The 13,586-nt window shown below is 40.2% G+C and overlaps 1 protein-coding gene across 2 annotated transcripts in view; it reads right to left on the bottom strand.

Annotated features, from left to right (window-relative positions):
* Window positions 1–13,221, bottom strand: part of LIN9 (lin-9 DREAM MuvB core complex component) — a 49,695-nt gene extending 36,474 nt beyond the window's left edge. Inside the window, exons 1-4 of one of the 2 annotated variants that reach the window (XM_012644357.1) lie at window positions 12,830–13,221; window positions 6,468–6,500; window positions 4,574–4,668; window positions 2,951–3,055 (exon numbers count right to left, since the gene is read on the bottom strand). In XM_012644357.1, coding sequence (XP_012499811.1) covers window positions 2,951–3,055; window positions 4,574–4,668; window positions 6,468–6,500; window positions 12,830–12,908 — 312 coding nt within the window. In that variant the 5' untranslated portion in view covers window positions 12,909–13,221. The remainder of the gene's footprint in view (window positions 1–2,950; window positions 3,056–4,573; window positions 4,669–6,467; window positions 6,501–12,829) is intronic. The other variant, XM_012644358.1, reaches the window with a different exon arrangement.
* Between the last annotated feature and the right edge of the window lie 365 nt (window positions 13,222–13,586).

Below are 13,586 nucleotides of genomic sequence, written 5' to 3'. Positions count from 1 at the left end.
CAAACTCCTGGGCTCAAGCAATCCTTCTGCCTCAGCCTCCCGAATAGCTGTGACTACAGGCATGTGCCACCATGCCCGGCTAATTTTTATATATACATATATATTTTTAGTTGTCCAGCTAATTTCTTTCTATTTTTTTAGTAGAGACGGGGTCTCGTTCTTGCTCAGGCTGGTCTCGAACTCCTGAGCTCAAACGATCCACCCGCCTTGGCCTCCCAGAGTGCTAGGATTACAAGCGTGAGCCACCGTGCCTGGCCCAGTTTTTTCACTGATGTCCTTTTTCTGTTCCAGAATCCAATTCAGGATACCACACTGTATTTAGAAAATTAACTTTCTAATGTAAAAAAAGAAAAGTTGTGTAAGTGAGGAGGAGATGTTTGGCATAAATAACCAAATTACTATAAAATACTCTTGCCATAAAAAGTGCTATGTTTCTATTGAGTTAGTGACCCAGACTTTTAAATAGGGTATTGGTGGCTCAATGAATATAAAACTATATTAAAGATCCCTCTGTTGGAAAAATATATTTAAATTGTTCATGAAAATATAAATTATTACAACTTTATGAATAGATTGACAGTATCTTCCAAATTTTAGATATAAATAATCTTGTTGTAGCAATTGTACGTCTAAGGAGTATTCAACAAATGGAAAATGGGGAGTGACTACTATTGGATACAAGGTTTCTCACTGGGGTGATAAAAATGTTCTAAAATTGATTGTGGTGATGGTTGCATAACTCCGTGCATTATTAAAAACCATTAAATTTGTAGACTTTAAATTGATGAATTATATATGTGAATTATATCTCAATAAAGCTTTTTTTTTTTAAAGTAGGATTCTGGATACAGGCTGCCTGTATAATTAGCCTTCCTTCCTAGCTTTTTGATCTTGAGCAAGATACTTTACTTCTCTGTGTCTGTCTTCTCATCTGCAAAATGGAGAATAACAAACATTAACCTACTTCATATGGGTTGCTGAAGATGAAAATCAAAGTAATACATATGAAGTGCTTGTGAGTACATACTAAGTACTCAATAAAAGTTAGTTTTCATAATTTTTCATCTCTAGGGGGGTATTCTTTAAATATACATGGACAAAATGCAACAGATTTAGAGGATATAACTAGAAAGGTAAGGGAACAAGCCACGTTATGTAAATGAAGACTGAAAGAACGAGGGATGTTAAGACTAGTAAAGGGAAAACTCAGAGGACACAAAAACTTTTCACATATTTGAAGAAGTCTCATATCATGTTTGTCCTGTGTTATATTTGCTCTGTATTGCTCAGAATTGTTCCACATTACTAGAAAGGACATTGTAAAATAGTCCTGAAGGCATGATGTACCTAGGAAGTAAGGCAATGGATGGAGTTGGGACAGTTTCATAGTCATAAAGACCAGTTTTCTGTGTTTGTAAGTCATCCAGATTATCCTAGTAACAGTTCTTCCAAAGTCAAGCTAACAAATTGTTATTTAACTATTTCTTGTATTCATTCAATCCTGTATCCAACACATAAACGCGCCAAGAAATACACATTACATTTTAGTTTCAACAAGATCAAATTTTTAAATTACATTTTAGAGGCTTACATGTGGTTACACTTGACAACTTTTTTTTTTTTGAGACAGGATTTCGCTCTGTCACCCTGGGTAGAGTGCAGTGGCATCACCATAGCTCACTGCAAGCTTAAACTCTTGGCCTCGAGTGGTCCTCCTGCCTCAGCTTCCCAAGTAGCTGGGACTACAGACATGTGCCACCACACCCAGCTAATTTTTCTATTTTTTGTGGAGACGGAGTCTCGCTCTTTCTCAGGCTGGTCTTGAACGCCTGGCCTCAAGCAATCCTCCTGCCTCAGGCTCTGGACAACTTTTTAAAAAAAGCTTGGCCAAGCAGGGTGGCTCATGCCTGTAATCCCAAGCACTCTAGGAGGCTGAGGTAGAAGGATCACTTGAGCCCAGGAGTTAAAGACCAGCCTGGGCAAAATAGTGAGATCCCCGTTTCTACAAAAAAAAAAAAAAATTAGCTGTGACCAGTGGCGTGGGCCTGTAGTCCTAGCCAGTTGGGAGGCTGAGGCTGGAGGGTGACTTGAGCTCAGGAGTTGGGGGCTGCAGTGAGCTGTGATCACTACACTGCACTCCAGCCTGGGAAACAAAGCAAGACCCTGTCTGAAAAAATAAAAAAGTTCAAGATACATTTTTGTTCATTCTACAGAACATGAACATATCTTACTGTTTGAAATTATCATCAGGTATGTAAGAACTTTTTTTCTGGTAGGGCATATTGCTGTCCTGCTTTTACCTGATGCCAAATCTCTGGTTGACAAAATCACCTCTATTATGATCCATTATATTGGAAAATCTTGTTTTATAACACTTTTGGAAAATAATGAAAGGGAAGTAGGCACTGACTATATCAGAAGTTAGAAATTTGATAGAAGAAAAATTACATTATTTTTAAAGTTAATAATTCCTTATCCAATTTTCATTCCTTTGATTCTTACATGTCCACTATGATTTAAAAAAAAAGATGCCAAAAATACAAACAGGAGATATGATTTTATGCTATATATTTTCCTCTTTTGGATCGATCAAGGAAGTCTTCAACATACTTTCCTCAGTGATAAAGTAAAATATTTTTTCCCATCTTATTTCCATGCACAACTCTAAACTGTTTCCATATTGCCAAACCAATTTGCTTAATGTCCACTATCTCCATGCTGAAAAGAAAACTGTGCATCTGTAGGACTGACAACTGGCTTTCTACTCTAGTTTAAAGTTGATCAACAAAACAATGACATTTTTTAGGTAACTAAAATAGAAGCAGAGTGGCAGTACTGATTTAAAGAAAAGAACTTGTTACTCAAAATGTAATAGAATACCATAAACTTTATTATGTTGGACAACTACTTACTTCCTTTCACGTAAAACAAAATTTTAGCACATACATACCTGTGGAACCATTGCAACTCTTTGGTTTCTCTTAGGTGACCTTGTATTTATTTGTCTATCATCTTCATCAGAAAAGAGTCGACTTCGTTTTGAATTTCTGAAAGGCTATGATAGAAATTTTTTATTTAATGAAAAAGCTGAACACTTCCCATTTTTGTTCCAAAATACAACTGTATACTTGGAAAATAGGGCTAACTCTGAATTATTAATATCAGCAGTATGGAAAGATGAAGTATGTATAACACGAAGTACACAAAGCCAAATATAGGTAATCTTAGATTTAGAAAGCAGTATGATATATTTATGCAATTTGCTTACAAATGAAACACCTAGCTGATGACTAAAACTAGAACCCAAGTCTTCTTAGTACACTGGCAGCCTTGGATGGTGAAGATAGGAAAATAAATTCTAGAAATTCCAATTCAAATTATATTGGCATTTGGGTTAATACCACCTGGGTGTATGACATATGTCTGCTACATAGGGCTGGGCTGGGCCAATGATACTGTATCACTCTAGAAGAGTAAGCCTAAAATGTATATAATATTATACTAGATCTGCTATCAAAAAATGTTATTTACGAATTTCCATTTGTGAATAAAAATACAAGATACACATGATAGATCTTCAATAATTACCTGGAGAACTAAAAAAAATTTTTTTAAATACCAAAAGTACACCATATACTTAAGGGTCTGTAATATAAAAAATTTTACAGTCCACCCTATATTCAGAGGTTTCATTAATAGAAACAACAGAAATAATATCCCAATAAAACCAACATCCTTTTTCAAAGCCTTCTCCCACCACTCAAGGCAGACCTTCATGCCTATATGCAAAGGAGACAGGTGAAGAGGGCTAACGCCATATGGGTAGAATCCAGTTGGACCTACAGACCCTTAAAATTAAACCCACTTGGAGTCTCAATACTCTATATCCCTGACAGGAAGTCCCTTCTACTCTACCTGCCTTCCCTGACCACAGGCAGAGAGGAGGAAGGGCATGTAGGCGATGGGAAGTCCCTCATGTAGTGGGGAAGTCCCTCACATTCACTGTGGTCAGCTGGCCAAGCTACTGTAACTGCTGCTGTCCAGCTCCGGGCTTGTTTCATGACTGACCCCTAAAACTTCCTGGCAGAGGAGGGGAGAAATAGAGTTCCTAAAATTACCAGTCATGCCAATTATATGCTCATCTCTACTTTCCACCTCCAAAGGCACTTACCCTTTACCTATACAAGGATTTTTTTTTTTTTTTTTTTAGCTATACAGGAATTTAATACCTTACCACTTATAAATCTTTTTGCAGGAACCAGAGCCATGTAAATTTTTTACATAACTAATGAAAGTATGATTTGGGGTTGTTGGAGTTTTTTTGGTTTTGTTTTTCCTGTTTAAACAAACTACAATTATTTAACAAACACTTAATGATGACCGGATTATCACTGGCTACAGATAATTTACCTAAACAAGATCAAATAGTGCTCAATAACACTAAAAGATTCAAATGCTTGAGGTTGGGGAAATAACTTGTAAATTTTTTTTACTGTGCTATAAGAACCTAAACATACCAATAATACAATTTAGGTGTAATTATTCTAAAATGTAAGAAAAGTTCATTCCTTACCATCTCCACAGCAGGGCCTGTATTCCTGCCTTTCCAAACAGGCGTTTTCTGTAAAGAACTATACTTTTCATTCCATGTGTTAGATAAGCTTCCCTCTGTAATGAATAATTAATACTAATAAAATTTAGGTTTAGTTCAAAGGATTTCATTCTATGAACACTGCCTTTTTAGTAATAGCTATATATGTGAAATATTTACCAACATGGAAAAAAATATGCTGACCATAATTTTAGTTTATTGCAAATGAAAAATCTCTTTTGTATTTTTCTGTCAAACTCTCTAAATAATCAGATAAAGCAATACATCTTGAAAGTATTAAATTTCCATACTGAAACATATAGCTTCTTTTTTCTCTTTCTTTTTGGCTTTTAATAATGTCTCCACTCTAATTTGCCAAAAACTACCTGATTGAAAGAAGGGCAATGGAAAAAGCCCCTTCTAACCTTGAATTTTGAGCATATTTCCAAATGTTTTTTGCTTCAATGTGTGAAGCCCTTGACATATGAAAATGAAATTAGTGTGGTGTTTCTGTTTTTCTTACTTGAAAGGAATGTCTTCAGAATTCTGCACAAGCAGGAAAAATCCAATCAAGTAACTGATTAGATATATTATGAAAATAAAGAGAAGTGAGTTTAATTTTTTTATAAAGGATATATTTATATATACAGAGAGAGAGAGAAAATCAGGATGAATCCACATAAGATGGTTATTTTTATTTTCTTCTAGTTGCTCATCAGCATTTTCTAATTTTTTCTATAAGAAATTTACATTACTTGTATAATTTTTTTAAAAAAGAAATGGCTTTTATACTTGGAGAAAAAGAATAATGGAATACTTTTTAAGAGGCACAAAAGAAAAAAGTGGATGGGCAGGGCGCGGTGGCTCACGCCTGTAATCCTAGCACTCTGGGAGGCAGAGGCGGAGGGATCATTTGAGCTCAGGAGTTCAAGACCAACCTGAGCAAGAGTGAGACCCCGTCTCTACTAAAAATAGAAAGAAATTGGCCAAACAACTTAAAATAGAAAAAATTAGCCGGGCATGGTGGCACACGCCTGTAGTCCCAGTTACCTGGGAGGCTGAGGCAGGAGGATCCCTTGAGCCCAGGAGTTTGAGGTTGCTGTGAGCTAGGCTGATGCCGCAGCACTCTAGCCCGGGCAAAAGAGTGAGACTCTGTCTCAAAAAAATAAAAAAGATGGGATGGAATTGATCCTGCTAGGCAAAGAAATCAGGGGTATTCTAGAAGAGAAGTGGTCCTCAAGTCAGAAGGATTTAATCTGGTAAATCACCAATTCAAAGCACAACACAGTAGCTTTAAAGACTAAAAGTCTTTTAAAAAACTAAAGAGAATATTTAACTAAAAAATCTTTGAGAATATTTAGTTTGGTTTCAAATTTATTTACCCAGTAGAATCTTAATCAAGTGGTAAAATTTTGAATAGAGTATATTAAAAGACTAGCCTAATGTACCTACCAAAAGAAATAGCAAGATCAAGGCACATGTCTAACGTTTTCTCAGAAAGAGAAAAGTACTATCATTCTTTTATTTCAGGGAACTTGCATTATAACTTAGAAGGCAAAATTCTTAAAAATAAACTATTATGCAAATATATAGCTCAGTGCAGTTTAATAAATGCTTTAAATCTAAATAAGATATTTCTGGAATGTTTAGTTAGAAAGTTCTTAATAATTTTAGGAAAAAGATTTTCTTAATTTCTAACAATTGAGAATCAATTCTTCTATAAAAGCATTATGAATTTAAGGTTATCAATGAAAACCAATATTTAAAAGCTACAATGAATCATAACCTAGAAGGAAAAGAAAAAACACTATACCCAAATTAATTTAATGAATTAAATTTCTAGCTATGGTACACATAAAACTGCTATAATTCTTACCTTTTAAACTGACAAGGGCTTTTGCTGAAGAGCCTGCAATTAAAAACAAATCAATAATTATTTCATAATCAAAGTGAGGAAAAAAAACTTGGTTTGGAGGTAAAAGTGATCCCTTTAGTTTTAGCAATATTGAGTTTGAAGTGACGGTGGGTGCAATTAGAAATAACTATTAATAGCAGACAATTCAAGCTATAGACCAGGACTCAGACAGGGTAAGGAAGAACTGAAGAAAAACATATGGGAGTCTTCTTGAAGTTTTGAGAACTGGAGACCATTCCAGCAGAGGAAAATGAAGAAAGAGAGAAAAGAGGAAGAAGAGAGACAGAAGTAATTTTGGATCCACCAGAAGTGCTCTGGTGCTGGAGGAACAGAGAAAGAGAACTGACATTTATTGAGGCAAAGATTAGAAGTGGTAACAGAGTGGAGAAAACAGACAATGGAAATGATCCACGGACTGTCATAGCAGGCAATAAGTCCCTTGAAAGTCTAGAATGCAAGTATGTGCAACACTTACAGATGCAAGCTGGAAAAGGGAGTTCAGAACAGCCAAGAGGGGCTAGCATAAAGTTGGAGGGGCCCACTGGATAAAACTTTAGTGTATATTAGAGTAACCAGGAAGCTGCTCATACATGCAGAACCTGTTCTATTAATAAATAATAATTTAAGGGATTCTGTTGCAGATAACACTCTTTGAGAGACACTGGGCTACAGGTCCTGGTGTGAATAAAGGACAGTATCTATGGGTTGGGAAAGTAGGAGAATCAATAGGGAGAGAAGTTTTTTGAGAGAGGGAGAGCAATAAATTAAAAATCTCAGAATTGAAAAAAAATAAAAAATAAATAAAATCTCAGAATTGAATGTATTGCAAAGAAGTCCAACTCATTTGAAAAATAATTAAGAATGATCTCAGAAGATAAAGTAAAAAAAACATGAACCAGGTACAAAAATCAGAGAAGACAGATTAAGCCTCCTTGGTGTTTAGTAAAAGCAGCAATGATTTACAACTTATATAAATGGAAAACAGACTTTAAAGGAGAAGCAACAGATAAAGTATGGCAGTTATGGCTATGAAACATTTCATCTCAAATCCTTAAACAATATGCATCTCAGATCCCCTAAACCTCAACTGACTTTTCCTCCACGGGTCAGTATGACGGGCTTGCAGAACAGACACCTATTAGCATTAAAGCCACTCTAGTTTTCACCCTACTTTCTTGCCTAGATGTGGAGAATGGTTAATAAAACAGGAGAACAGAGTCCATATGGCGAATTGAAGCTTAATGACCAAAGGCAGTAGAGTCATGGGGGAGTGAGGGAAGAATGGCATAAAATCTTCCTAAAAAGCCTCAAACGATACAACACAACAAGCAGTAATAGTAGACAACGCACATATCCATGTAGCTACCAAGAGATATACGGTTCATTTGAGAAAATGCTGTAATCATTTACTCATTCAGTGAATATGTACAGAGCGCTAACTGCATGCCAGTCCCTGCTCTAGGCAACCAGGATGCAACAGCAAGCAGAACAGCCAAGGTCCCTGTTCTTATGGAATTTACATTCTAGTGAAGGGAGACAAACAAATACACATGTCAGGTGATGATAAGCACTATGGGAAAAAATAAAGCAGGATACCAGGAAAAGGCAGGGTGGGGGAAAGGAAGACTATTTGTAGTAAGGTGCTCATGATTAGCTTTTGCAAAAGATGATGATATTGAGTAGAGATCTGAAGGAAAAGGGATAAGCCATATGATATCCACTCCTGTTCCATGAAGGCAGGAACCATATCTTGGAGATTCTGACCTATCGCCTTTAACCTTTTTTCCTTTTTTGGGAGGCAGTATAGCATGGTGGTTAAGAGAACTTGTTCTAGATTGAAACTAGCTATGTTTGAATATTGGCTTGGACACTTTCCTGAGTGTTACCTTAAGCAAGTCACTTAAACCTCTCTGTACTGTTATTTCTTCATTTGTAAAATGAGGATTAGTTAATATACGTAAAAGTGCTTAGAACAATGCACATAGTACATGGCTAATTCTGATATAGTGCTTATTGTATTATTTTGAGCAATCGAAAAAACTATTAGGTTGAGAAAATGAATTTTACAGGCAGGTGAATCTGATTAAATTAGAATCCTGCTCTAACTAGGTGTATTCATTCATCCATTCAACAAGTACTTACTGAATGCCTGCCATAAGCACTATTTTAGGGGCTAGGGTTACCCCCAGGAACAAGACAGACAAAGCCTCTGCTCTTAGAGAGTTTACATTCTAGTAGAAAGAGACATGTAACAGGCCCGGTGCGACAGCTCATGCCTGTAATCCTAGCACTCTGGGAGGCTGAGGCGGGAGGACTGCTTGAGGTCAGGATTTGGAGACCAGCCTGAGCAAGAGCCAGACCCCCATCTCTACCCAAAATAGAAAAAGTTAGTTGGGTGTGGTGGCACATGCCTGTAGTCCCAGCTACGTGAGGGACTGAGGCAAGAGGATCGCTTTAGCCCAGGAGTTTGAGGTTGCAGTGAGCTATGATGACACCATTGCACCCTACCCACGGCAACAGAGCAATACTCTGTCTCAAAAATAAAAAATTAAAAAAAGAGACATATAATAAACAAGTACATAAAATAATAATTATGGCTCATGGTAATTGCTATAAAGGAAATAAACAGGGTGATATCACTTAGGCAAGGCATCTTTGAGGAGGTAACATCCGAAAAGAATTAGCTCTGAGAAAGCAGGAAATCAAAGCAATGAATCTGGGCAGAAGAAACAGCAGGTTAAAAAGTCCTGAGAAATTATTAATAGTTCAGCATAATCAAGGAGTGGGAGCATTGTGCTTGGGGATTAGCCAGCAAGCAAGAGAGGTATGAAAAAAGGTCCGAGAGGGAAGCCAGGTGTTATACATGGAACTGGGAATGCAATCATGAAGAAAAACAGGGTACCTGCTCAGGTGGGGCTATTAAGCAAACAATCACATAAACAAATGTGAAACTGCAACTGTTGACAGCTGCCACTAAGAAGTTACAAAGTGGTATGGAAAGATTTAGAGAAGACATAATCTAGTCAGGAAGGATGCGAAATAGCTCTGATGAAGTGTAAAATGGGATATAAAAGATAAGGAGAAATTAATTGAAAGTGAAGGGAAGAAAGAATTCCAGGTACAGAGAACAGCATGTGCAAAGGCCGTGCAGAAAAGGGAGCCTGGTGAGTACAGGAAATGAAAACGGTCCAATTTAACCCAAAGGGATAGAATGAGAGGAAGAATAGAAAAAAAATCAAGCTGGAGAGGTGGGAAGCAGCCAGACCACAAAGGGTCTTGTAGCTACTAAAGGGTTTTGTTTTGTTTCTTAGAGACAGGGTCTCGCTCTGTCCACCTAAGCTAGAGTACAGTGGCGCTCATAGCTCACTGCAACCTCGAACTCTCAGGTTGAAATGATCCTCCTGCCTTAGCTGTTCGAGTAGCTAGGACTAGAAGTGGGTGCTACCACACCCAGCTAATTTAAAAAAAAATTTTTTAGAGACAGGGGAGGGGTCTCACTATGTTGCCCAGGCTGGTCTCCAACTCTTGGCCTCAAGTGATCCTCCCACTTCAGCATCTCAAGTAGCTCAGATTATAGTGTGAGCTGCGGCACCCAGCATACTACAGGGTTTTAAATAGGAAGATGACATATGTACATTTTGAAAGGATCCCTCTGGCTGTGTGTTTGTGGGGAGGGGGTTAGATTAATGGGAGGCTGAAGTGATTAGTGTAGAGAAGAGATGGTGACAGTTTGGGCTGGGGTAATGGTAAGAAGTAGGTAGAATTAATAGACATTTAGAAGGTAAAAGTTACAAAGACTTAGTAAAGGCTTAAATAAGGGAAGTAAAAGACAGGGACATGCCAAAGATAATCTCTAGGTTTCTTCCCTGCCAGCTGCATGCACAGTGGAACCATTCATTAAGACAGGAACCACTGGAAGTATCTCTGTCCTGGGGTGGAATTATGAGGTAGATTTTTGAACCGGTGAAGTGTGAGGACCTCTGAAGCACCTAAAAGGAGATGTGAAATATGTGGGAGATATCAAGATCAGAAGCTCAGAGGAAAGATCTGAGTTGAAGATGACATCATTTTCCTCATATATAAAATTGAGCACTTACATCAATTGAAATGAGGATTAAATGAACAAATAATTGTAATATGCTTTGCGTAGCATCTGGTTCCTAGTAAATACTCAAAAAATCGTAGCTTTTTATTATTGATAATATTATACTGGCTATTGGCTAATATATTAGCTAGCCTCCTTGACTAAACATTACCAAAAAACATATTACTATTTCCAGTATCAAACTGAAATCACTATTCCTTTTCAAGACCCTACTCCAGTTTCATTAATAATGCCTATTACTCTACATTCAATTCCATAAAATCAAGTATTTTTGTCCCTGATTTGTGGCACTATGTAACAAACCAGGTAAGAAAATGCCTTGTTTCAACAAAGCTGAAGTCTAGCTAAACAAAACACACACCCCACAAACACATACACACACCAATACACCAGAGATGTCACAAAGTAAAATAAATGATTAAGTTATGTAGTTTGAGAATGTGGCTAGAATTTGAACCTTAGTATAAATCCCAAGACCCTACAAAGAACCAAAGAACCACAGTAAGTTCTCAATAAATGTTTGATAATGAAGCAAATATTTCTAATGACAGTAATAAGAAAGCCACTTAAAATACCTCTCATTTCAACAGAATAACCACAGTAACCAAAATAATAGCTCTAGTGATTGTGACTTCTAAAAGGTGATAAGACATCTTCATGATAAAGACATAGCAAGGATAAGAAAAACTTCTTTAGATGACAAGCACACTGTGCTTAGCAGGCCCACCATTATTTGGGAGCATCCTAAATCACAATTAACTGTATTCTGCAAACAAGAAACAATGAAACTCATGGATGGGCTACAGCTGGGCCCTGACCAATACAGTAGCCACTAGCTACATGTGACTATCTACATTTAAATTTATTGAAATTAAATGAAATTAAAGATTCAGTTCCTCAGTCACTCTAGCCACATTTGAAGTGTTCCACAGCCACATACAGCTAATGACTACCTTATTGGACATCATAAAACAAGAGTATTTCCATCACTGATAAAGTTCTTTTGGGACTTAGTGCTGGTCTACATCAAATTTAGAACAAAAACTTTTAATACAACTTTTCACTAGTTTAGCAATTTGAACTTTTATTTTACTTTGACCTCACGAAGAAAGCAGAACTGGCAGTATCTTTATCTCTCATTTTTAAAGTCTATTTGCCTTGTGCACAGATAGATTTAACAGTGATTGAGCCTTTTGTTTTTGTTATACTAAAACTCTCACAAATGATACGTATACACAAACTGGTGAACGTGGACTCAGAATCTTTTTGTAATTAACTAAAATATTTGTCTTTTTATATAATTTATGCAATACTCTAAATTACAAAACTAAGTTCCATTGTCCTTAAACTACGGAATTGGTGCTTTTACTTACTCAACACAAATGAGCATACATGTCTTAGACGTCAGGGTGAATGAACGTGGCTAAGTGAGGCAATGCGCAGGAGTAGGTGTCAGGCAGAGTACTGGACATGTGCTGTGCTGGTCACATCCATGTGCAAAGGTACCCTAATGATTCTTAAGACACAGACATTCAGAAGAAAGTCTGTGGGATGGGGGCTACCTGAACGCTGTGTATCCAGTCTGGATGACCTCCGGGAAGGTCCGCTGCCACCTGTGGGGCCAGGGGAAGGGGCCAATCCTCTGACACAGAAACATTTCCAGGGGTGGACACACCGGTTGGGGGTGGGGGGGAGACAGTGAAGATCACAAGCGCCTGTAGAGACAGGAGCTGTGACAGGACAAGATCAGAGGCGGGGGCAAGAAGAAGGGGCTGTGACCACCCCCTGCCCAGCCCGAGCCCTCCCCCGGCCCCGGGACGGGCGAGTTACATAACCCCGGCGGGCGTCTCTCGGCGACGGGAGAGTGGTGCAGGCGGCGAGGACAGCCCCCGCGTCCGGGGGCCGCTCTTCTCCCACCTCGGCCGGGGGCCGGAGTCGGGCCAGGGGAGCAGCCACCGCCTGCGCCCGGCACAGGCTGGACTCCCGGGCTTTCGGTTTCCGGCCCTGGCGCTCACACAACCCCAGAAACCAACACACAGACACCATAACAAAGGCGGCGACGCGGCGGCAACACCGGAGTGGGAGGACTAGGGGACCACAGTGGGGCTGGCAGTCAGCCCACCTGCCCGGCAGAGGGTACGGCCGCCCGTCCCGGCCGGTGCAGCGGCGGGGCAGGCGGCGGGCGGGAAGGGGGGGGGTGCTTTGAGGTGCTACTCACTCTCGTCAGGCAACTGGTCGAGCTCCGCCATCTTGAACGAGCCGCGCCGCTTTTTCAAAGGCTGCCCGCCGCGGTGCATTGTGGGGCGGAGACTGTCTTTGCGAGGGAGGTTCGAATGCGGAGCTCGCCGCCCGCGGCGCCGCGCCGCGCTGCTCCCGCCGCTGCCGGCCGAGGCGGGCCGGCTCCTCCCGCGCTGGCCCCGGGAGGTGGTGCGGCCGAGGGGGGCCGCGCCTCGCCCCTCCGCTTCGGCCCCCGGCCGGGCCGGGCCGGGCCAGAGGGAGGGAGGAGGGAGGCCGCGCGGAGAGGCCCGGCGCTGGAGCGCGGGGGGAGCAGCGCCGACTCCCGAGTCCCGCCCGGGCTCCGCTCCCGGCGCGCGTTTCGCGGCTCGCGCTGCAGCTGCGGGAACTGCAGGCTGTTTGTTCCAAGTGGGGACAGGGAGGGAGGCCTCAGCAGGGAGAAAGAAGCCCTCGGTTCTTGGTCGCATTACCGGAGGGAGCTCTACGCGGAGTAAAATATCCATGGTTCCCCAAAACCACGTTTCTCGTACGCCTCCATCCCAGCTCCTCTCCCGAGAGCTCAGGCCGCGGCTGCCCCACTGCGTGTCGGTCCAGGACTCAGGGTCCCAGCGGCCCCCCGCAAGCAGGGGACACCTCTCCTTCTGAATGTTGGAACCTAAGCTGCGTGCAGCCGGGAAGGGAGACCTTGAGAGGTCATGAAGTTAGTCATTTAGGCCGACAGCTAAAGAACTGTTCTGCTC

The sequence above is a fragment of the Propithecus coquereli genome, unplaced genomic scaffold (assembly GCF_000956105.1).
Source record: "Propithecus coquereli isolate 6110/MARCELLA unplaced genomic scaffold, Pcoq_1.0 Scaffold210, whole genome shotgun sequence".
NCBI lineage: Eukaryota > Metazoa > Chordata > Mammalia > Primates > Indriidae > Propithecus > Propithecus coquereli.
The sequence above is the reverse complement of the archived record's forward strand: the minus strand, read 5'-3'. Positions and strand labels throughout refer to the sequence as shown.